Source organism: Haliotis cracherodii, unplaced genomic scaffold (assembly GCF_022045235.1).
Source record: "Haliotis cracherodii isolate W230 unplaced genomic scaffold, xgHalCrac1.p SCAF_3, whole genome shotgun sequence".
Taxonomy (NCBI): domain Eukaryota; kingdom Metazoa; phylum Mollusca; class Gastropoda; order Lepetellida; family Haliotidae; genus Haliotis; species Haliotis cracherodii.
The window spans coordinates 45,879,996-45,906,846 of NW_027266286.1; the positions used below are offsets into that span (position 1 = coordinate 45,879,996).

At 40.4% G+C, this 26,851-nt stretch overlaps 1 protein-coding gene across 1 annotated transcript; it reads left to right on the forward strand.

The window, feature by feature from the left end:
• Positions 1–2,462: 2,462 nt before the first annotated feature.
• On the forward strand, positions 2,463–5,433 carry LOC139474336 (uncharacterized). The gene is made up of 3 exons (XM_071257313.1): positions 2,463–2,577; positions 3,122–3,442; positions 5,321–5,433. The coding sequence occupies exons 1-3, from the start codon at positions 2,511–2,513 to the stop codon at positions 5,431–5,433; spliced, it is 501 nt and encodes a 166-aa protein (XP_071113414.1). The 5' UTR covers positions 2,463–2,510.
• The last annotated feature ends 21,418 nt before the right edge of the window (positions 5,434–26,851 follow it).

Here is a 26,851-nt window from a genome sequence, read left to right on the forward strand (position 1 = left end):
AAACAGAAAACGTTTGAGCCTAACCATGACAGACTGCGTTGATGGACTTAAACCCCTTTTAGATCTATACACTTCTGTCAAAGATGCTGGATTGTCTCGATCCTACTGGTGTTGGGGGTTTGCTCCTGGTGGTGTAAACATTACTACAAGCCAGATATTACGTCATCGTCTATTGCATAATGCTTATCAAACAATTTGGGTGCAGGTGGAAATGTGACGATGTCAAAACTGGTAATTAATAATATGGGTAATGTTCAGTGAGTTCAAAGCAACAACATGCTTTGATGGCATGTCGACAACAGACTGGTACAGTGTCATGGTGGACAGGGTTTCAGTGTAAATGTTTCATGAAAATGTACTCTGTCCTTTTATCACTCCAACATTGTCATGTTAAACATTTTCCTTCTTCACGTTTACATTATCGATAAAGTTATCTATTGCTTGTCAGGAAAGTGAATACATCAATAAACGGAAATGGAAAGATTTTCAAGCAGTGAACCAGTATGACTAGTTTCACCATTTGTTATTTATGAAATGTAATCATTATGTATTCATCATTCGTTTCTACAACAGGAAGAAAATAATTTGATTGTATAAATGTTTAATTGTTGTTACCCTTCCTGGCGATAGGCTTTAAGGAGATAAAACAAGGACTGGTCGGCTCGGAGTCAGTATACGGTGTCTGAGTGCGGCAGTCATGTTAAACTGTGGCATGGTATCTCAGTGGGTCAGCACTATAAAATTGGCAGTAGTCCGGACTAGTACAAGCAGAGGCAGACACTCACAGACACACACACACACACACACACACACACACACACACACACACACACACACTCTCTCTCTCTCTCTCTCTCTCTCTCTCTCTCTCACACACACACACACTCACACCCACACACACACACACGTTGCGTTATAAGTGCTATACTCTTGAACGCGACGTTACAACTCTTTGATGTTTGTTTTATTGACGGTGACATGGAAACCAAACTGGGCGTATACGGTTCTGCCACTGATTGGTCAGGAATTATCCGATCTGTTAATGTGGCAGTTTGGTATCGATGCCGATGATGCACTTACCTAATATTGTTATCTTGTTGACATGACGTCACTCAAAGAAGACAGGAGCGTTGAAAGTCATGAGTGTTGCCCTGCTAAAGACAAGCTAATATTGTGTTTCGATGAGCATTATTATGTTTGGCAACTCCGTTTCGTCAAATTCCTGTTGGCAGTGTACTCATGGCGTGTCGACATTGATTTTCAGTAAGATGAGCCAATGCGTAAGCCTTATTCACGGGGTTTATGGATACCTTAAAGCAAAACAATCACTTTTTGCTGTTCACATTAACAATATGCGTGTTCCATGCTCCTAAGAAACACGCAACCATCCATATTGTGCGCCGTGCATTAACATGCAAGTGAAATTTGTGAACCACGTCGGGATGATGTCTTCAGGAATATGTATTGAATATTAATTTCAGAATACATTTATTTTTATTGAACGTTTTGTATAGCACTATTACATTTTTACGTTATGATAGGTTACATTTAGTTGAAGGCATCCAGATCAGCATTCAATTTCGGTGTCGGGGACAATGCAGCATCAACTGTGATAAAATTCAGTATGAGGTTTGGCTTCATACTAAAATAACAATTTCATGATATACCCATTTTCACTTTCAATATTAAAGATGTGATAACATCGGAAGCATAAATCAAAGAAGGTGGGATGCTTGTGCGATATTTGCCACATGGCATGAGGTAAAACATCAGGTCACAAATAAGGTCCACAGAGGTGTATGGTTACACTTTCTCCAAGAATGTGTAATATATGGGGAAGAACATGCTCGCTTTTTCGCGAACACCTGGTATCATCACTGTTTGATAATGATACATGCACTCATGGTTATGATTTTGTCGGAATCGTACAATGGACTCTGATTTCATATGAATAAAGGGTAGCAGCTTTCTTTTGTGAAAAATCTTTGGATATAGTTAAAAATGTTTGGATTAGACTAATCAAAGGCCAGGTTAATCATTCACTTGATCATGTTACGTAGGTATAAATATATAACGGTTTCTAGTGCACAGTTTCATGTACAACTACTTGCATTTCTGTCAAGGGTTGCCATGAAGGTTATTTGGCAAAACCTGCATGACATATGAATATATACATCTGGGTAACTGACCAAGTGTTGGTAAGCAAAGGTCTTTGCTGTGTGTTAAACTCTGATTCTAATACTTGAAAGTTATTGCATCTTAAGACGTTCTGATGCGTCAGGTCAAGATATGTCTGACATGTTTACTCTTCCAAATTGAATGCCCGTGTCATTATCATTTTCAACATTTCCGTTCCCGAGGAGAATTAAGAGTTGGAAGATAACAACAACACAACGAAAAATGAACACTTCCTCGTCCAGCTTATATATATCTAGTTCATGCTTAGCGGTGGATATGTGGTTTTGCGATGACCTTTACAGCCTGTATCACAATCTCAACACAATTTGAGGATGCAATGGATATCAGTTGTTACGGCAGTTGGATTAGCTGCCTTGGTCAATTTCTATGCAGCAGAAGGTAAATACAAACCATCAATAAGAGATATAGTTTTCTAAGACTTACATATCTGGAAAATAGTGAGGTCAAACTGTGGATTATAGTGTGCATTCGTTTTCATGCTTCCTCTGGTATATATATACTATATGGCTGACTACCGTATCAAATTCAATATCGAAAACAATATTTGAGACGATATTTGAGATGATATTTGAGATGATCTTTTACCTTTTCATTTCTGCAGGATTTCGAAGTGAACTCATGTTATTCATGGTGTATATCATTCTCTTTGGAAATTGTGTAGGGTTTTTGTCGATTAGGTAGCTGGATTTATTATCCACAATACCTAATTTTCGTGTTAAGTTGTGCCTGCATGTAACATCGGCGATGTTTATGGAGTCTTACTTGTTAGAGTTCCTCTTAGAAAAATTATCGTTAAGGGTTGCAACGAATTGTTTGTTTAAAAAATGTGTTGACATGTGTTGATTACACCGTTTATATGATGCGACAACATAACGGTTCATTATGTGGTAAATACATCATACAATGTTAAATTGTGTTGCAGAGGTGGATATGTGCAATGGAACAACGGCGAGTGCGCGGAACATCAGTCTGACAATAGATTTGACTTCAATGAACTATAGATGTTGTTGTCATCTATATTTGAAAACAACTCAGGTAGTGTCGAGAAAAATGACTGTAGACTGTGGAATAACACTTGTTCATAATGTATCATTCCTTGACAAAACCTGTAACGATACTGGCTACTTTGTTCAGAGAGTCGGTCCGGGGGAAATTGCGTTTGATCTGTGTGTCGTTCGGGAGGATTGCCATACACAGACACAGTCACTCCACGGTCAGCTGATGTTGAAGGCAACCTTTTATGGTACTGTATTCCATCTACATGTAATCTTCATGTTAAATGTTGTTCGTCCTCTATCCCAAACTAATTAGTGAATGTTTTACTTTTACATGTTCAACTGATCACTTGAAACTCGTGTAATTGTGATCACTGTGGTAACGTTGCCAACAAGTTGTTTTTTCAGTCTCATTCAAATCAGCTAGGTAAAACATAGGTTTGAGGATGTCAAATCGCAGGTCACGCAAGAACTACGTTTCATCCGACCAATTAGAGCGTCGTCAAATGTTCCTGTCTTTTTTTCATGTGAACAATTGACTTGTCTTTGCATTTGTTTATGATGGATGCCATCGCGAACACCTGGCATCATCAATATTTTAGAGTGATTCATAAACTAAACACATGTTCATGATATAGTCGGAATGCTACAATCGACCCTGCTTTGGAATATGCACATGCAAAGGGTTTTGTCGCTTTTATTTACAAGATCGCAAATTCAAAGTCCAAATGTTTTTTTTAATCATATAACCACGAATACTCGTAGGTTAACATGATTCATTCTGAACGATAGTTACGGGCTTTACGATTGGTTCCGTTAAGATCATCATCTATCTCCCGTTTCAATTGGAGAAACATTGGAAACGGATGAGTATTTCCATAGCCCCTGGGAAGTACTGCCATACAATCAGGGTCATCTATCAAACATTGGGGTCTTTAAATTTGAATCGAGAACTTTGTCAAAAGATTTTTCAAAACGTAGTCGGGAATGCGAGTCGCCTTTTTCAAACTTGTATCGCAAAGCTCGAGACAGCTGCTTTCTGATTGGCTATTGTCAACTTCCTGTTAGTCCTGTGAACGGTCAAACGTCACGGAAATCCGTTCTGACGTAATGTCCTCAAATCTTTGTGTTGCGGTTTAATGACAATGTTTTTTTATGAACACTATGACATACCTTTTGGTTGTTCCGGGTGATTATAAATTGGACTCTGATGTATTGCATATCAGTAAATGAACAGAAATAATATTTTGCGGAAAAGCACCGTTTGATCTGCTGCAGCGTTATGAAAATAAATTGATTTCAACAAACGTATGCGCTTTGTGGCAAGTACAACCAATCAGTTGTGCTTGATTAGAATTACTACTGTCTGCAAAATCTGGACAGTTTGTAGAATTATAATGCCCGTTGGCTTCAGTACTATTATATTGTACAGACATAGACGTGAACTGCAGCCAGCCAATACCATGCGCGGGTTCCTCCGAGCGAGGTGTGACCAAGATGGAGCCAACTACAGGACTGACTTCAACGTCTTCAGGTATAGCAGAACAATACACAATGATCCACATGTCACGTCACATCAGCTGAACGTTGACATCACAAAAATATATGGTTTAGATTATCAATCGCTCACCAAAACGTAATATCTTATTTATTTATTGTTATGTCGGAAGAATATCTCCAGAGTAACTTTTAAGTCGTATGGTTATAAATTGAATTCGGTGTGTTTGAGTAGAACTACTGCTGAATGTTTTAGAGAATTATACCATCCGACAAAAGAAACGCGAAAACCATAGTGAGGTAGTGAGTGAGTATGGTTTTACACCGCTGGTAAAAACTGGTGTTCCCCGCCTTGATATTGCTGGAATATTCCTAAAAGCGACGTAAAACCAATCTAACTAACTCTATATATTTGTATGGTAATCGTTTCTTTTGGCGGTGAGTATGTATTGGAAATCATGTGCAGCATAACGTGATAAGATTAAAGACACTGTGGTAACATTTGACGGATTGTTAGTTTTGTCAGAAACTTCTTGATGTACATACTTCTCTATATGTTTCTTTTGTTCGCGTTTCTTTTGGCTGTGAGTACATATTGGTTGTAAGCTGGGTGATATTATGTTTTACAGACATCGACGTGAACTGCTGTGATCCATTATCTATGATTCCAAGCACTGGATCCACTCAGCCATGTGTGACCGAGGTAGAGTCAACCACAGAGCTGACACCGTCAACGTCTTGATCAGGTGAGGGAAAGCAATACACAATGATCCACATGGAACACCAAATGATACACGCACATGTATGTAAGGTCCAACATCTTACAATTACGTCTTACCTTTTTAACACATAGGATTTGAATTAAGCACCACAAACCAAAGAAAAGTGATAATACGTCAGGATTATAATAGGACTTTTTCTCACAGACCACATAGATTAAAGGTTAGTATGTACATGTATGTGTACTGAATACGTAGGTTTGTTTGGTTTAACGCTGCCTTGAAAAGTATATCAGTTTTATCAATGTGTGTCAGCTTGAGATGTGCGAGGAAGACCCGAAGGTCTTTGACTTTCACAACTTCGCTTAAAATCACGAACACGGGCATGATGTTGTCAAACCCCAAAACACAATCAGGCGAATCCAAGATTCGAACTCACGATCAAAGATTCCTGGCACGCCAGAGCTACGTATATCTGAACAAGCGATGTGTTTGTTTAACGCTGCATTCAACACTATTCAAGCTTTATGACGCCGGTCAATAAGTAATCGAATTTAGAACACACAATCCAGTGACTGATGTCGAACCCCCTGGTGCCCGCGATAAAAGTGAAGAAGGACATTATGATATCTGACAACAGGCATTAGTTAAATCATCTGCTTGGAACACACTATCCAGTGACCGACGTCATGAACATCGATCTACGCAAGTGTGATATTTTGACACCGAACTTATCTTGGCTGATATTCGTTTAGCGAGATAAACGCCTCGATTCGGGACACGCATTTCCAAATTGCTAAAAAATCATTTGGATAAAGGTCAATGGTAATAATTGTTTGTATAACATTTTCTCATTCTGACATTTGTTTCTCAATGAGTTATTATTTACATAGATAAAATTGACAATTACAATAGCAATATGTGTGCATACTTGATATTTGATAGTTACATGGACCGCCTCCGCGGTCTAGTGAATAGGGCGTCTGCCTCGAAAGCGGAAGGTCAATGGTTCGATTCCGATCCCTGGGAGGGTAATACCAAAACTTTAAGAGATGATATTAGTTGTTACCCTACCTTGCGTTCGTCATTATGTTAAGGGTGTAAAACAAGGGCTGGTGTCAGTGTGATGCATCTGAGTAGGGTCGCACTCGCATAACTCCCGACTAGTACAGTCAGTTACACACACGGACATATGGGTCGCTATAGCAGTGAAATAATCTTGAACACGACGTTATTTCCCTTTGTCCTGACCTCAATTCATACATCTAGACAATGTTCATAAATCCTCAAAGCACTTTGACAATGATGGATATTCAGTCACATGTAGAAGGTGGTAGAAGCAGCCAGACGCACGCGCGTGTGCACGGCGCTATAAAAGTGCAATAATCGTGAACGCCAAGTTAAACCCTATTACATCTCGGCAAACACTTGGGATGAAAAGGGTGGTATGAGGTTATATTTGATAACTTGGTGTACACGTTTTATATAAACTAAGGAACACCGGTTTTAACAGTATTCCAGTTATATCACGGCGTGCCAGCTTAATTATAATGTAGGAGGAAAGACCGAAGTGATTCAGGTCTCAGACGTTTCCCACTTCGTTGAAACCCACGAGCACGGGTATGTTGCTGACAAACCTAGAAACGTAATCTTATCTGGCGTGCCCAAGGGACGCAACTCTGTACAGCGAATAACGGCGCCTTAGACGACTCGGCCACCCATGCCCCTAGCAGAGAATACGATGTCTTCTGTTGGCTTTGAAGCGCCATCCGTGATTTCGTCATTAAGTATGTGGTTACGGATTATTTTAGGTCTGGAAAAGGCTCGAAACATGTGACGTGGGGATACTCGTGTGGTGACGTGAGATTGGTGTAAACGCTGCTTTTAACAGTATTTTGTTGCACCACGGTGTGCCAGCTTGACATTGGGGGAAAGCCCATGGGTGGCGATTCGCTGTGCAGAGTTGCGTCCCTTGGACACCTCAGAAACCTAGGATTGTGGGTTCGAATCCCGGTTCGCCCCGATTATGTTTCTAGGTTTGTCAGCACCATACCCGTCACCGAAGTGGTAAACGTCTGAGACCTGAATCACTTCGGGCTTTCCTCCCACATTAAGCTGACATGCCGCGATATAACTGGAACACAGTTAAAAGCGGCTTTAAACCCAACTCACTCACTCACTCATGATCACGGGAATAAGGCTGATAAACCTAGGAACATAAACAGGGCGATTCTATGATTCTAATCTACGATAATAGGTTTCTGACACAACTCTCAACCGACGATGTGTAACCTGATCACATTGCAAAGAGTACATTGTCGTATCAGAGATGGAAAGCCTTGCCGTTTGATATAGGCTATTTGCAGTGCAGTCACTTTGGGATTTCATTCTACATTAAGCCGTGATATTTAATCATGACATATATCCTGGTTTATTTTCTATATATGTTTTTCAATATTAGTTTTTCTGATTTTTTAGGAGTCTACATAGCGACAGCGGTGGTTGTAGCGGTCTTGATGTGCATAGGTGTTGCATGCGTGATAATGTAAGTACACGGTAAATGGCAATGTTTTAAATGTAATGCTTTAAGTGAATGTGTGTGAAATGGATAAAAGATAAATTCAAGCATGGACTGCCAGCAGATCAGTTTGTTGTACAATGTATCTGAATTTAGAAATTCCGTCAAGAATTTAAAATTAAGCAGCAAACTATGGGATTTTACGATCTGAATAGAATTGCCTTACCCATCGATTCTGTGGTGTACACGAACGTTCGACTCGTAAACTACCGCATGCCACAGAATTGCGGCATGTACAAACTTAATCAGTGGTTTGTAGTTACATGGTCGTATGTGTTGAAATATGTTTCTGTAACAATAATACATATATCTCTGCCAGTGGACTCGGTACGGAAATGAACAGGGTCATTTATAACGTGACAAGCTAATGACGTCATACCAAACACAATGAAGTCATGGCACCCGTACAGGACGTTACACTTGTTTGATTGCACAAAACCAATATGATAGTCATTTTGCCATTTTTTTCCAGGCGACTTACATCAGTTTTTACACAAGCCAGTGAAACGGGGAATCCACAAGGTGGAGTTGAAAGAGGAAACCTGGGCCACTCACCAGACAGTGGTTACGAAAAACTACATAGACGAGGCGCAAACAGGGAAGAACTATCTCTGCCTGTGAATGGTGGAAACAGAGAGAGCCAGATCCATGAGTCGCACGGCGATTACGAAAGAATTCGAATAACACTTGAAGAGACATGTGAGGTAGACACTATTGCTGGCGCAGAGAGCAACACCCAAGATTTCCACCCAGATAATGTGTATAACACAGTGCAGGACTTAGAGGAGTTACCGGTAGACAGGGGTTCAGGTGCTGGGGTAACAGTGGGCATCGGCGACACACATAACAGTCACAACAAAAAAGAAATCTTGAATGTGGTACAACAAAGTATTCAGTGTGCTGAAGAGAGAATGAACCATGACAATGATATGCTGGGTGAGTATGTGAACATGAATGGCCAGGAAGTGTCATCAGCATGTCAAGAGATTACAGTTAAGGAAAACAAAATGCACACCAATGAGAAAACGAATGAGGAATTGGGTGACCAGGAAATGGAAATGATTTCACATGAACGTCTCTCTGCTGGGTGGAATAAGCTTGATATCAATGAAGAACCAAATAAAGGTGAAGGGAAAACGTACAAGGACAGATTAGTGGAATCTCACGTTGTCACTTGTAAAGCAAATTCCAATACTTCAGATATTACCAACGAACCAGCTCTGTCTGTGAAGGGTGGAAACACAGAGAGCCCAGTCAATGAGTCGCAGAACGATTACGAAAGAATTCGAACACATGAAGAGATATGTGAGGTACAGCCTGTTCCTGGCGCAGAGAGCAACAGTCCACATGTCTACCCAGATAATGTGTATAACACAGTGCAGGGCTTAGAGGAGTTACCGGTAGACAGGGGTTCAGGTGCTGGGGTAACAGGGGACATCGGCGACGCACATAGCAGTCACAACAAAAGAGAAATCTTGAATGTGGTACAACAAAGTATTCAGTGCGCTGAAGAGAGAATGAACCATGACAATGATATGCTGGGTGAGTATGTGAACATGAATGGCCAGGAAGTGTCATCAGCATGTCAAGAGATTACAGTTAAGGAAAACAAAATGCACACCAATGAGAAAACGAATGAGGAATTGGGTGACCAGGAAATGGAAATGATTTCACATGAACGTCTCCCTGCTGGGTGGAATAAGCTTGATATCAATGAAGAACCAAACAACGATTACGAAAGAATTCGAACAAATGAGGAGATATGTGAGATACAGGCTATTCATGGAGCAGAGAGCAACAGTCCACATGCCCAACCAGATAATGTTTATTACACAGTGCAGGACCTGGAGGAGTTACCGGTAGATGGGGGTTCAAGTACTGGAGTAGCAAAGGGCACCGACGACACACGAAGCAGTTACAGCAAAAGAGAAACCTTGAATGTGGCGCCTTAAGGTGTTCAGTGTGCTGTTCAAAGGGAAGCATGAACTATGACAATGATACTAGGGGAGTATGTGATAATGAATGGTCTTGAAAGGGTCATCGGCATATCAAGGGATTTCAGATAAGGAAAACGAAATGCACTCCTTGATTGTCCCAACGAGCAGGAAATCGAAAGGACTTCACAATAAGCTCCCCCTGCTGTGTGGACTGTGCTTGTTCTCAACAAAGAACCAACTAAAGGCCACAGTACAATGTACGAGGACAGGAGTCTCTCCTCTTGGAAGACGTACCAATCTGTACACATACTGTATATCGGGATGGCGGAATGGATACAGCCTGCGCGACTCAACAGACGATGGCTAAGAACATTCAGGCAGCCAGAAACGGACATCAAAGTTTCAAACAAAAACATATTTACAGTGAGTTAAACAAACAAAATGTCGACCTTGACGGTGTTCACGCGATACTTTAAGGCAGAGAGAGTGTATTGTTGGAAAGGGATCCGTGGGGTGAAAACGCAGGGGAAACACACCGGTGATGTTACAAATGGTTCAAATGTGTTGAGAGCAACGCGACCTGTGATCAACTGCATCTCGTTGGGTGCTGTACCAACACGCATGAACGGTCAGGGGCCTAACTTTTTTAAGGGGACTTTTTGACGTGGATTTACCATGATCAGTCTAAAAGCATACCACATATGCTTAGGAAGGACTGGTTACGGGTACCACATATGTTACCTGTTCTGATAGTGAACCAGGTGGTGCTTAAGAAATTGTAAAACTTAAGAAGAGACGCCAGATATTGAGATGAGACCTGTACAGAATTAAGAAATTGAAGTTGGAGAGGAGGGGAATACAGAATCCTGTCAGATTTGGCTTAGTCAGGGAAGATGTGCCTTACGTAATACGTTCTTCATGCTCCTCCAACGTTTTACACGCCAATAAATATGTAAATAACGTGGCTATTTAGGAAGCTTCCATTTGATTTACATGGGGTTTGGGTGGGGACTTTTTCAAAACAATTATTTCCCCCGTGAATTGAACAAACAATTTATTCATTGAGCCCCATCAAACAGTCTATTCAATTTCACTATTTACGCAATGTTTCCACAATCCAAACTTTTCATGTTTTTGTCACAACTGCCGAAAAGATATTTTCCATATTTCAGTATCTATTTCTATTTTTTCACTTAAAACATCTCTTCCCTTTGCACAGTTTCATGATCTTCCACCAAGTTTAATATCCTCCACTTTTGTGAATCACCAAAAATATATCTTATGTAGAGTTTAGAAATAATAAATGTGTAGTTGGATGTGTGTGTCATTTGATTTTGATTAACGTCAGGTACAGTAAACACTTTTTGAGTAATCATTTCACTCATATTTTTCGATAATGGTTAGTGTGTTTATATGGTATTGCAGGTGTTCTTCAACCTCGCTCTATTGTGGTCGTATAAATATGGTTATTAACGAAATAGAAGCAAAAGTCACTAAACTCTTACCATATATATAATAAATCTGCTAAAAGCAAAATCGATTGTTCAATTATGACGAAGTCATTATAATCATCATTCCCGATGGTACCTCAGACATTGTGAAATGCAGACACCAAAGTCTGGAGGTGCTGGAATATTGCTCGGCATGATGGAAAGGTTGACCGTTGGAAAGTTGAATTCATCCTCCTTGTCAGAAAGTCTCGTGGGAGGTTTTTGTAACTCAGAATATTAAAGCATAGATCAAAGTATGAAACGAATGAGCCTGTTTCATTGGTTTCCGTTACTTCTAGCTCAGTTGGGTAAAACAGTGGAAGGGGATTTGTTAGTTGGTGGTCATTGAACGATATCAGATCATCAATATAAACATCTGAAGCTAAAGTTAAACTTCTTGGCAACATTCTTGCCAATCCGAGGACAAATTCCTATTCATAGGTATAACGAAACAGATCAGCAAGAAGGTGTGCACAATTCCTGACCATGGAAATGTCTACTTCTCGCCTAAATGTCTTATCTCCAAGGACCAGGACGTCCAAAATTCCACATACACTTTTCTCAGTACACTTCAAATGGCAATTGCTCTTTTCTGGACAAACTATCCTGAACTGCAGAAGATAGATATGGAACTATATCTATGATCACCACGTTTAGTAATTAATGTCCGATTGATCAAGGAATGAAGTACTTTATACAGAAAAATACGACGGAGTATACAGATGATGAGCTTCACAGAAATATCTGCCGCCATACTGTCATTTCTAGAGAGGTGCTGTATTACCTGCGACTTTGCTGTCGTGAGTACTGAGGATCTGTCATATTTGCAAAGCAACTGTCATAGTTGTATAGGTGTATGCACTCAAACGTGTTTATGAGGTGCATACATTCACAAGTGCTTGTGAGGTGTGTGCATGTATACGTGTTAGTGAGTTGTATCCATGTACATAAGTTAATGAGATGTGTACATGTAATACATACGTGCCTGTACTCATACCCGAAAATCTCCGCTGGTCCACTCTGCAAATGGCGTTAGAATGCATGTACACCGAATACATGCATATTTTTTAGATTATTGTGATTCAAACACTTTTAATGCAAACATGCATTCACTCATTTAATGCACGGTTCTCTAACATTCTATGCACAGTAAATACGTGTAACTTAATATGATAACATCTGGGTTATGATAATCTCAAGTGTATCCCATAATGAGTGTATCCCACAAATCTCGCGCGGGACTCGATAGGTATGAAAGTACATATTAACAATATTTCTCATTCGTAATAATACATTCAAATATAAGGCTTGACTCCATTGTCAATTTGGTGGTACTTAATTTATTTAAACGTGGCTGACGCGCTTAACATATGAATAGTGCAGCACTGTGTACTGAAACTCTTCCCTATGATTACGATAAACGCCCATGGTGGTAAATGCTATTATAACATTTCCTTATACTGACATGTGTTACCATACAGAGTTATTTATGGTACTGATGAAACTAATACACGCGCAAAATGTGATCTTTTATATCTAACTATACGTGGACCGCCTCCATATTCTGGTGGATAGTGCATCTACCCGTAAAGGTGAAGGTCGCTGGATGATTCGAACCCAAAAAATGTTTTAATAGACACGTCACATGTTACCCCATTTCACCTCAACTCAACGTGCGAGGCGTGGAAAACTGAAATCGATTGAGCTTAACTATGATGGTCTCAATTGATGGACTTGGTTGGTAGTTATTTTTCAACTTAATCCCCTCTTAGATACACTTCTGTCAACGATGATGGAATGCCTGGATCCACGACGGTGGAAACTACTCCACACGAGAAATGATGTAATATGCTTTTGCATAATGCTTATCAGAAAATGTGGGTGGATGTCAAGACTGGTACATATGAAGAATGTTCAATGAGTTCAAAGCACAACATGCTTTGAAGCCATGTCGACAACAGACTGGTGCAGTGTCATGGTGGAACCTGTGTTCAGTGTTTATGTTTCGTTGAAATGTACTGTTACTCTGTCCTTTTATCACTCCAACATTGTCATGTTAAACATTTTCCTTTTTCATTCTCGCATTATTGATAACGTTATCTACTGCTTGTCAGGAAAGTGAATACGTCAATAAACGGAAATGGAAAGATTCCAGTATGACTAGTTTCACCACTCGTTACATATGAAGTGTAACCAATGTATATTCATCATTCGATTCTACCGCAGGAAGAAAATAAGTTTATTGTATACATTATTTAATTGTTGCTACCCTGCCTGGCGATAGGCATTAGGGGAATTATACAATTGCTGATCGGCTCAGAGTCTGTATGCTATGTCTGAGTGGGGTATTCATGTTCAACTGTGGCATGGTACATGTATCTCAGTGAGTCAGCACTATAAAATCGGCAGTCGTCCTGACCAGTACAAGCAAACGCAGACATTCACACACACACACACACACACACACACACACACACACACACACACACACACACGTGTATGAACGTCGCGTTATAAGAGCTATACTCTTGAACGCGACGTTACACCTCTTTGATGAGGGGATCTGATGTTATTTTTATTTGACGGTGACATGGAAGCAAAACTGGGCGCATTGCTTGCTCCCTCAAACGGTTGCATACGGTTCTGCCATTGAGTTTGTTATCAATGCTGTTGATGCACTTACCTGCACTGCTGTAGACAAGATAATAATCTGTTTCGATGAGCATTATTATATTTGGTAAATCCTTTTTATGAAATTCCTGTTTGAAGTGTACTCATGGCGAGTCGACATTGATTTTCAGCAAGATGTGGCATTGCATAAGCTTTATTTACGGGGTTTATGGACACCTTAAAGCTAAACAATCACAGTTTGCTGTTCACATTAACAATACGCGTGATTCATGCTCCCAACAGACACGCAAACATTCATATTGTTCGCCATGCATTAACATGCAAGTGAAATTTGTGAACCACGACCTTAAAGTCGAGGTGATGTCTTCAGGAATATGTATTGATTATTAATTTCAGAATACATTTATTTTTATTGAACGTTATGTGAAGCACAATTACTTTTTTCTGTTATTATAGGTTACATTTAGTTCAAAACATCCAGATCAGAGGTTAATGGTTACACCCTCTCCAAGTATGTGTAATATACTGAACCGCAACAGAAACGTCACCATGCATAGATATATGAGAAACCTTATTAGTCCAAACACTGTAAACATACTTTGAGACATAGCATAGAGATGAAACTTGGCAAAACTGAACATCAAGGTTGCAGTTAAAGTGTCAAATTTCCTAAAGTGAAACACAACACTAGTCTCTGAGAAAATGGCACCACAAGTCAGTATCTCGTGTGCATTGATGACTGCCGTGCAACGTCGATACATGTGGTCTCAAGACTTGATCAATGTACCGAGCTGATGTGACACCATTGCCTCTCCCTGGACCGATGGTCTGGGAGACAACAGGGCCGACCCTCTGTGCAAGACCAATTCCACCCCACACCATGATGCTTGGACCACCCCACGAGTCTCTCTCAACAACACAAGCATCCGAATAACGCTCCCCACGGCGTCGCCAGTTTCTCTCTCTACCATCTGCTGTTGAGATACAGTAACGGCTCTCGTCTGAGAAGAGGACTCTTCTTCACTGCCAGTGGCGCCAATACTGGTGCTGTGTTGCCCACTGAAGACGGTCCCGGCGATGACGTGGTATCAGAATGGGTCCTCGGTGTGGCCTGTAACAGAACAGTGGAGGCGTCTGTTCGTCAATCGTCGATGTGTCGCTGGTGTGTCCCCATGGTCTGTCAAACTTTTTCTGCAGCAGTAACAAAGCGATCTTGAAGATGTTGTCACAAAATCTGACGATCCTGACGTCGGGTGTTGAGCCTTGGTCTTCCATTACGTGGTCGGTCATCTGTTGTGTTGGTGGTCTTATACCGTTGCTGGAGCCTGTAAATGGTCCTTACGTGGACTTGAAATGCATTGGCTACTTGCCGGGCGGTTTGTCCACCTTGCAATCGTCAAAGGGCTTGGTTTCAATAACGAATGAATGTTATCCGATCTGGATGGATATTTATAGGGCAAGAAATGGGGGAACGCATGTGCATTTCAGTTTGCTCGGAACTCACGTGCATCGGGTTACCATGGCCAATGCCGTGATGCGTTTTGGCGATCGGTTTTATTTTCATCTGCTTTGTTTTTATATCATCAATTTTATTTTTCCGGACAAGGTAATGTTAAATTTTAGCAGTTTTGACTAAAATTACCCAGATATTTGAATGACAGCTTTTCATGCAATGTTTCTTGAGGTGACGTTTCTTTTGCGGTTCAGTATATATGAGGAAGAATATGCTCGCCTTTTCGCGAACACCTGGTATCATCACTGTTTGATAATGATACATGCACTCGTGTTGATGATTTTGTCAGAATCGTACAATGGAATCTGAATTCCATATGACTAAAGGGTAGCAGGTTTCCCTTTTGAAAATGTTTGAATATAGTTAAAAACGGTTTCTAGTGCACAGTTTCATGTACATCTACTTGCATTTCTGTCAAGGGTTGCCATTAAGGTTTTTTGGCAATACCTGCATGGCATATGGATATATACATCTGGGTAATTGACCAAGTGTTGGTAAGCAAAGGTCTACGCTGTGTGTTAAACTCTGATTCTGATGCTTGAAAGTTGTTGCATCTTAAGACGTTCTGATGCCTGATGGTCCAGATATGTCTGAAATGTTTACTCTTCCAAATTGAATGCCCATGTCATTATCATTTTCAACATTTACGTTCCCGAGGAGAATTGAGAGTTGGAAGATAACAACACAACGAAATATTAACACTTCCTCGTCCAGCTTATATATATCTAGTTCATGCTTAGCGTTGGATATGTGGTTTTGCAATGACCTTTGCAGCCTGTATCACAATCTCAACACAAGTTGAGGATGCAGTGGATATCAGTTGTTACGGCAGTTGGATTAGCTGCCTTGGTCAATTTCTATGCAGCAGAAGGTAAATACAAATCATCAAAAGACGATATAGTTTTCTAAGACTTACATATCTTGAAAATAGTGAGGTCAAACTGTGGATTATCGTGTGCATTCGTTTTCATGCTTTCTCTACATGTATATGGCTGGCTAACGTATCAATTGCAATTTGAAGAACGACATTTGAGGTTTGTAGGTTTGCGAGATGAACTCATGTTATTCATGATGTATTTCATTCTCTTTGGAAATTGTGTAGGGTTTTTTGTCGACTAGATAGCTTGATTAATTATCCACAATACCAAATGTTCGTGTTAAATTGTGCCTGCATGTAACATCGGCGATGTTTATGGAATCTTATTTGTTAGAGCACCTCTTAGAGAAATTATATCTTTAAGGGTTGCAGCGAATTGTTTGTCTCCAAGTGGTTGACAAATGTGTTGACATGTGTTGATTACACTGTTTATATGATGCGACACAATAACGGTTCATTATGTGGTAAATACATCATACAATGTTAAATTGTGTTGCAGAGGTGGATGTGTGCAATGGCGGAACGGCGAGTGCGCGGAACATCAATCTGACAATAGATTTGACTTCAATTAACTATAAATGTTGCTGTCATCTAAATTTGAAAAGAACTCAGGTAGTGTGGAGAAATATGACTGTAGGCTGTGGAATAACACTTGTTCATGATGTATCATTCCTTGGCACAACCTGTAAAAGTAGAGGCACCAGTTCTCAGAAAGTCACTCCAGGTGAAATTGCGTTTGATCTGTGTGTCGTTCGGGAGGATTGCCATGCACAGACACAATCACTCCAAGGCCAGTTGATACTGCAAGCAACCGTTGATGGTATAGTATTACATCTACATGTAATCTGCTTTATGATACAAGCTGTACATCACTTCATGTTAAATGGCGTTCGTCCTCTATCCCCAAACTAAGTAGTGAATGTTTAATTTTTACAGGTTCAACTGTTCACTTGAAACTCATGTAATTGTGAAGATTTGGTAAAAATTGTGGTAACGTTGCCTATCAAGGTTTTTTTCAGTCTCATTCAAATCAGCTAGCTAAGACATAGGTTTGAGGATGTCACATCGCAGGTCACGCAAGAACTACGTTTCATCCGACCAATTAGAGCGTCGTCAAATGTTCCTGTCTTTTTTTCATGTGAACAATTGACTTGCCTTTGCATGTGTTTATGACGGATGCCATCGCGAACACCTGGCATCATCAATATTTTAGAGTGATTCATAAACTAAAGACATGTTCAGGATATAGTCGGAATCCTACAATCGATCCTGCTTTGGAATATGCAAAGGGTTTTGTCGCTTTTATTTACAAGATCGAGAAAGAAGTGAAAGTCCCAATTATATTTTTTTTAATCATATAACCACGAATACTCGTGGGTTAACATGATGCATTCTGAATAGTTACGGGCTTTACGACTGGTTCCGTTAAGATCATCATCTATCTTCCATTTTTTGGAAACGGATGAGCATTTCCATAGCCCTTGGGAAGTACTGCCATACAATCAGGGTCATCTATCAAACATTGAGGTTTTTAAATTTGAATCGAGAAATTTGTCAAAAGATGTTTCAAAACGTAGTCGGGAATGCGAGTCGCCTTTTTCAAACTTGTATCGCAAAGCTCGAGACAGCTGCTTTCTGATTGGCTAGTGTCGACTTCCTGTAAGTCCTGTGAACTGTCAAAAGTCACGGAAATCCGTTCTGACGTAATGTCCTCAAATCTTTGTGTTGCGGTTTAATGACAATTTTTTTTTATGAACACTATGGCATACCTTTTGGTTGCTCCGGGTGATTTTAGATTGGACTCATGTATTGCACATCAGTATATGAACAGAAATAATATTTTGCGGAAAAGCACCGTTTGATCTGCTACAGCGTTAATGAAAATAAATTGATTTCAACAAACGTATGCACTTTGTGGCAAGTACAACCAATCAGGTGTGCTTGATTAGAATTACTACCGTCTGCAAAGTCTGGACAATTTGTAGAATTATAATGCCCGTTGGCTTCAGTAATATTATGTTGTACAGACATAGACGTGAACTGCAGACAGCCAATACCATGCGCGGGTTCCTCTGAGCAAGGTGTGACCAAGGTAGAGCCAACAACAGAACTGACTTCAAAGTCTTCAGGTAAGGCAGAACAATACACAGTAATCCACATGTCACATCACAGGAGCTGAACGTTGACACCACAAAAACACATGGTTTTGATTATCAATCGATCACCAAAACATAATATCTTATTTATTATTTATGTCGGAAGAATATTTCAAGAGTAACTTTTAAGTCGTATGGTTATAAATTGATTCCGGTGTGATTGAGTAGAACTACTGCTGAATGTTTTAGAGAATTATACCATCCGACAAAAGAAACGCGAAAACCATGCATGTTGAGAAGTGAGTGAGTATGGTTTTACGCCGCTGGTAAAAACTGGTGTTCCCCGCCGTGATACTGCTGGAATATTGCTAAAAGCGGCGTAAAACCAATCTCACTCACTCTATATGTTTGGTTAGCGTTTCTTTTGGCGGTGAGTATGTACTGGAAATCATGTGCAGGACATCGTGATAAGATTAAAGACACTGTGGTAGCATTTGGCGGATTGTTAGTTTTGTCAGAAACTTTTCTTGACATACATACTTCTCTATATGTTTCTTTTGTTCGCGTTTCTTTTAGCGGTGAGTATATATTGGTTGTAAGCTGGGTGATATTATGTTTTACAGACATAGACGCAAACTACAGTGATCCATTATCTATGATTCCAAGCACTGGATCCACTCAGCCAGGTGTGACCGAGGTGGAGCCAACTACAGAACTGTCTCTGTCAACGTCTTCAGGTGAGGGAAAGCAATACACAATGATCCACATGGAACACCAAATGATACACGTATGTAAGGTCCAACATCTTACAATAACGTTTTAACTTGTTAACACATAAGATTTAAATCAAGTACCACAAACCAAAGAAAAGTGATAATACGTCAGGATTATAATAGGACTTTTTCTCACAGACCACAATGCCCATATATTTCTTTTGTTCGCGTTCCTCTGGGCGGTGAGTATATATTGGTTGTAAGCTGGGTGATATCATGTTTTACAGACATAGACGTGAACTGCAGTGATCCATTATCTATGATTCCAAGCACTGGATCCACTCAGCCAGGTGTGAGCGAGGTAGAGTCAACCACAGAGCTGACACCGTCAACGTCTTCAGGTGAGGGAAAGCAATACACAATGATCCACATGGAAAACCAAATGATACACGCACATGTATGTAAGGTCCAACATCTTACAATTACGTCTTACCTTTTTAACACATAGGATTTGAATTAAGTACCACAAACCAAAGAAAAGTGATAATACGTCAGGATTATAATAGGACTTTTTCTCACAGACCACATAGATTAAAGGTTAGTATGTACATGTATGTGTACTGAATACGTAGGTTTGTTTGGTTTAACGCTGCCTTGAAAAGTACATCAGTTTTATCAATGTGTGTCAGCTTGAGATGTGAGAGGAAGGCCCGAAGGTCTTTGACTTTCACAACTTCGCTTAAAATCACGAACACGGGCATGATGTTGTCAAACCCCAAAACACAATCAGGCGAATCCAAGATTCGAACTCACGATCAAAGATTCCTGGCACGCCAGAGCTACGTATATCTGAACAAGCGATGTGTTTGTTTAACGCTGCATTCAACACTATTCAAGCTTTATGACGCCGGTCAATAAGTAATCGAATTTAGAACACACAATCCAGTGACTGATGTCGAACCCCCTGGTGCCCGCGATAAAAGTAAAGAAGGACATTATGATATCTGACAACAGGCATTAGTTAAATCATCTGCTTGGAACACACTATCCAGTGACCGACGTCATGAACATCGATCTACGCAAGTGTGATATTTTGACACCGAACTTATCTTGGCTGATATTCGGGACACGCATTTCCAAATTGCTAAAAAATCATTTGGATAAAGGTCAATGGTAATAATTGTTTGTATAACATTTTCTCATTCTGACATTTGTTTCTCAATGAGTTATTATTTACATAGATAAAATTGACAATTACAATAGCAATATGTATGCATACTTGATATTTGATAGTTACATGGACCGCCTCCGCGGTCTAGTGAATAGAGCGTCTGCCTCGAAAGCGGAAGGTCAATGGTTCGATTCCGATCCCTGGGAGGGTAATACCAAAACTTTAAGAGATGATATTAGTTGTTACCCTACCTTGCGTTCGTCATTATGTTAAGGGTGTAAAACAAGGGCTGGTGTCAGTGTGATGCCAAAACCAAAACTTTAAGAGATGATATTAGTTGTTACCCTACCTTGCGTTCGTCATTATGTTAAGGGTGTAAAACAAGGGCTGGTGTCAGTGTGATGCATCTGAGTAGGGTCGCACTCGCATAACTCCCGACTAGTACAGTCAGTTACACACACGGACATATGGGTCGCTATAGCAGTGAAATAATCTTGAACACGACGTTATTTCCCTTTGTCCTGACCTCAATTCATACATCTAGACAATGTTCATAAATCCTCAAAGCACTTTGACAATGATGGATATTCAGTCACATGTAGAAGGTGGTAGAAGCAGCCACACGCACGCGCGTGTGCACGGCGCTATAAAAGTGCAATAATCGTGAACGCCAAGTTAAACCCCATTACATCTCGGCAAACACTTGGGATGAAAAGGGTGGTATGAGGTTATATTTATAACTTGGTTTACACGTTTTATTTAAACTAAGGAACACCGGTTTTAACAGTATTCCAGTTATATCATCGCGTGCCAGCTTAATTGTATTGTAGGAGGAAAGACCGAAGTGATTCAGGTCTCAGACGTTTCCCACTTCGGTGAAACCCACGAGCACGGGTATGTTGCTGACAAACCTAGAAACGTAATCTTATCTGGCGTGTCCAAGGGACGCAACTCTGTACAGCGAATAACGGCGCCTTAGACGACTCGGCCACCCATGCCCCTAGCAGAGAATACGATGTCTTCTGTTGGCTTTGAAGCGCCATCCGTGATTTCGTCATTAAGTATGTGGTTACGGATTATTTTAGGTCTGGAAAAGGCTCGAAACATGTGACGTGGGGATACATGTGTGGTGACGTGAGTGAGATTGGTGTAACGCTGCTTTTAACAGTATTTTGTTGCACCACGGTGTGCCAGCTTGACATTGGGGGAAAGCCCATGGGTGGCCCAGTCGTCTAAGGCGCCGCGATTCGCTGTGCAGAGTTGCGTCCCTTTGACATGCCAGAAACCTAGGATTGTGGGTTCGAATCCCGGTTCGCCCCGATTATGTTTCTAGGTTTGTCAGCACCATACCCGTCACCGAAGTAGTAAACGTCTGAGACCTGAATCACTTCGGGCTTTCCTCCCACAATAAGCTGACACGCCGCGATATAACTTGAATACTGTTAAAAGCGGCTTTAAACCCAACTCACTCACTCACTCATGATCACGGGAATAAGGCTGATAAACCTAGGAACATAAACAGGGCGATTCTATGATTCTAATCTACGATAATAGGTTTCTGACACAACTCTCAACCGATCGACGATGTGTAACCTGTTCACATTGCAAAGAGTACATTGTCGTATCAGAGATGGAAAGCCTTGCCGTTTGATATAGGCTATTTGCAGTGCAGTCACTTTGGGATTTCATTCTACATTAAGCCGTGATATTTAATCATGACATATATCCTGGTTTATTTTCCATATATGTTTTTCAATATTAGTTTTTCTGATTTTTTAGGAGTCTACATAGCGATAGCGGTGGTTGTAGCGGTCTTGATGTGCATAGGTGTTGCATGCGTGATAATGTAAGTACACGGTAAATGGCAATGTTTTAAATGTAATGCTTTAAGTGAATGTGTGTGAAATGGATAAAAGATAAATTGAAGCATGGACTGCCAGCAGATCAGTTTGTTGTACAATGTATCTGAATTTAGAAATTCCGTCAAGAATTTAAAATTAAGCAGCAAATTATGGGATTTTACGATCTGAATAGACTTGCCTTACCCATCGATTCTGTGGTGTACACGAACGTTCGACTCGTAAACTAAATGAACAGGGTCATTTATAACGTGACAAGCTAATGACGTCATACCAAACACAATGAAGTCATGGCACCCGTACAGGTCGCTACACTTGTTTGATTGCACAAAACCAATATGATAGTCATTTTGCCATTTTTTTCCAGGCGACTTACATCAGTTTTTACACAAGCCAGTGAAACGGGGAATCCACAAGGTGGAGTTGAAAGAGGAAACCTGGGCCACTCACCAGACAGTGGTTACGAAAAACTACATAGACGAGGCGCAAACAGGGAAGAACTATCTCTGCCTGTGAATGGTGGAAACAGAGAGAGCCAGATCAACGAGTCGCAGAACGATTACGAAAGAATTCGAATAACACTTGAAGAGACATGTGAGGTTGACACTATTGCTGGCGCAGAGAGCAACACCCAAGATTTCCACCCAGATAATGTGTATAACACAGTGCAGGACTTGGGGGAGTTACCGGTAGATAGGGGTTCAGGTGCTTGGGTAACAGTGGGCATCGGCGACACACATAGCAGTCACAACAAAAGAGAAATCTTGAATGTGGTACAACAAAGTATTCAGTGCGCTGAAGAGAGAATGAACCATGACAATGATATGCTGGGTGAGTATGTGAAAATGAATGGCCAGGAAGTGTCATCAGCATGTCAAGAGATTACAGTTAAGGAAAACAAAATGCACACCAATGAGAAAACTAATAAGGAATTGGGTGACCAGGAAATGGAAATGATTTCACATGAACGTCTCTCTGCTGGGTGGAATAAGCTTGATATCAATGAAGAACCAGATAAAGGTGAAGGGAAAACGTACAAGGACAGATTAGTGGAATCTCACGTTGTCACTTGTAAAGCAAATTCCAATACTTCAGATATTACCAACGAACCAGCTCTGTCTGTGAAGGGTGGAAACACAGAGAGCCCAGTCAATGAGTCGCAGAACGATTACGAAAGAATTCGAACACATGAAGAGATATGTGAGGTACAGGCTATTCCTAGCGCAGAGAGCAATAGTCCACATGTCTACCCAGATAATGTGTATAACACAGTGCAGGGCTTAGAGGAGTTACCGGTAGACAGGGGTTCAGGTGCTGGGGTAACAGGGGGCATCGGCGACACACATAGCAGTCACAACAAAAGAGAAATCTTGAATGTGGTACAACAAAGTATTCAGTGCGCTGAAGAGAGAATGAACCATGACAATGATATGCTGGGTGAGTATGTGAAAATGAATGGCCAGGAAGTGTCATCAGCTTGTCAAGAGATTACAGTTAAGGAAAACAAAATGCACACCAATGAGAAAACGAATGAGGAATTGGGTGACCAGGAAATGGAAATGATTTCACATGAACGTCTCCCTGCTGGGTGGAATAAGCTTGATATCAATGAAGAACCAAACAACGATTACGAAAGAATTCGAACAAATGAGGAGATATGTGAGATACAGGCTATTCATGGAGCAGAGAGCAACAGTCCGCATGCCCAACCAGATAATGTTTATTACACAGTGCAGGACCTGGAGAAGTTACCGGTAGATGGGGGTTCAAGTACTGGAGTAGCAAAGGGCACCGACGACACACGAAGCAGTTACAGCAAAAGAGAAACCTTGAATGTGGCGCCTTAAGGTGTTCAGTGTGCTGTTCAAAGGGAAGCATGAACTATGACAATGATACTAGGGGAGTATGTGATAATGAATGGTCTTGAAAGGGTCATCGGCATATCAAGGGATTTCAGATAAGGAAAACGAAATGCACTCCTTGATTGTCCCAACGAGCAGGAAATCGAAAGGACTTCACAATAAGCTCCCCCTGCTGTGTGGACTGTGCTTGTTCTCAACAAAGAACCAACTAAAGGCCACAGTACAATGTACGAGGACAGGAGTCTCACTTTAAAGCAAATTCCAATACTCCGATGCTTCTGATGGCCAACCTCTTGGAAGACGTACCAATCTGTACACATACTGTATATCTGGATGGCGGAATGGATACAGCCTGCGCGACTCAACAGACGATGGCTAAGAACATTCAGGCAGCCAGAAACGGACATCAAAGTTTCAAACAAAAACATATTTACAGTGAGTTAAACAAACAAAATGTCGACCTTGACTGTGTTCACGCGATACTTTAAGGCAGAGAGAGTGTATTGTTGGAAAGGGATCAGTGGGGTGAAAACGCAGGGGAAACATACCGGTGATGTTACAAATGGTTCAAATGTGTTGAGAGCAACGCGACCTGTGATCAACTGCATCTCGTTGGGTGCTGTACCAACACGCATGAACGGTCAGGGGCCTAACTTTTTTAAGGGGACTTTTTAACGTTGATTTACCATGATCAGCTTAACAAGTTGTAAAACTTTAAGACGAGACTCCGGATATTGAGATGAGACCTGTACAGAGTTATGAAATTGAAGTTGGAGAGGAGGGGAATACAGAATCCTATCAGCTTGGGCTTAGTCAGGGAAGATGTGCCTTACATAATATTTTCTGCATGCTCCTCCAACGCTTTACACGCCAATAAATATGTAAATAACGTGGCTATTTAGGGAGCCTCCATTTGATTTGCATTGGGGTTGGGTGGGGACTTTTTCAAAACATTTATTTCCCACGTGAATGAAAAAAACCGATTTATTCATTGAGCCCCATCACACAATCTATTCAATTTCACTATTTACACAATGTTTCCACAATACAAACTTTTCATGTTTTTGTCACCACTGCCGAAAAGATATTCTCCATATTTCAGTATCTATTTCTAACTATTCACTTAAAACATCTCTTCCCTTTGCACAGTTTCATGATCTTCCACCAAGTTTAATATCCTCCACTTTTGTGAATCACCAAAAATGTATCTTATGTAGAGTTTAGAAATAATAAATGTGTAGTTGGATGTGTGTGTCATTTGATTTTGATTAACGTCAGGTACAGTAAACACTTTTTGAGTAATCATTTCACTCATATTTTTCGATAATGGTTAGTGTGTTTATATGGTATTGCAGGTGTTCTTCAACCTCGCTCTATTGTACATGTGGTCGTATAAATACGGTTGTTTACGAAATAGAAGCAAAAGTCACTAAACTCTTACCATAGATATAAGAAATCTGCTAAAAGCAAAATCGATTGTTCAATTATGACAAAGTCATTATCATCATCATTCCCGATGTTACCTCAGAAATTGAGAAATGCAGACACCAAAGTCTGGAGGTGCTGGAATATTGCCCGGCATGATGGAAAATCTGACTGTTTGAAAGTTGAATTCATCCCCCTTGTCAGAAAGTCTTGTTGGAGTTTTTTGTAACTCAGAATATTAAAGTAAAGATCAAAGTATGAAACAAATGAGCCTGTTTTATTGGTTTCCGTAATTTCTAGCTCAGTTGGGTAAAACATTGGAAGGGAATTTGTTAGTTGGTGGTTATTGAACGATATCAGATCATCAATACATCTGAAGCAAATTCTTGCCGCCATACTGTCATTTCTAGGGAGGTGCTGTATTACCTGTGACTTTGCTGTCGTGAGCACTGAGGATCTGTCATATTTGCAAACAACTGTCATAGTTGTATAGGTGTATGCACTCAAACGTGTTTGCGAGGTGCATACATTCACAAGTGTGAGTGAGGTGTGTGCATGTATACGTGTTAGTGAGTTGTATCCATGTACATAAGTTAATGAGATTTGTACATGTAATACATACGTGCCTGTTATCATACCCGAAACTCTCCACTGGTCCACTCTGCAAATGGCGTTAGTATGCATGTACACCCAATGTACATGTATGCATATTTTTTTAGAATATTGTGATTCAAACATTTTCATTTCAAACATGCATTCACTCATGTAATGCACGGTTCTCTAACATTCTATGCACAGTTAATACGTGAGACTTAATGTAATAATATCAGGGTTCTGATAATCCCAAGCAACAGGTTCTGGAACGACATCAATGCTACAAACAGACTACAAACTTAACACATTCAAAGACATTCAGGAGTGCATCCTACGGGACTCGATGGGTATGAAAGTCCGTATTAACAATAGTTCTGCATTCGTAATAATACATTCTAATATAAGGCTTGACTCTCATTGTCCATTTGGTGGTACTTAATTTATTTACAACTTGGTTGACACGCTCAACATATGACTAGTGCAGCACTGTTGACTGAAACTCTTCCCTATGATTAAGCTAAAGGCCCATGGTGATACATGTTATTATAACATTTCCTTATACTAACATGTGTTACCATACTGAGTTAATTTTGGTACTGATAAGATGACAGTCACAATAACTAACACACGTGCAAAATGTGATCTTTTATATCTAACTATACGTGGACCGCCTACATGGTCTGGTGGATAGTGCA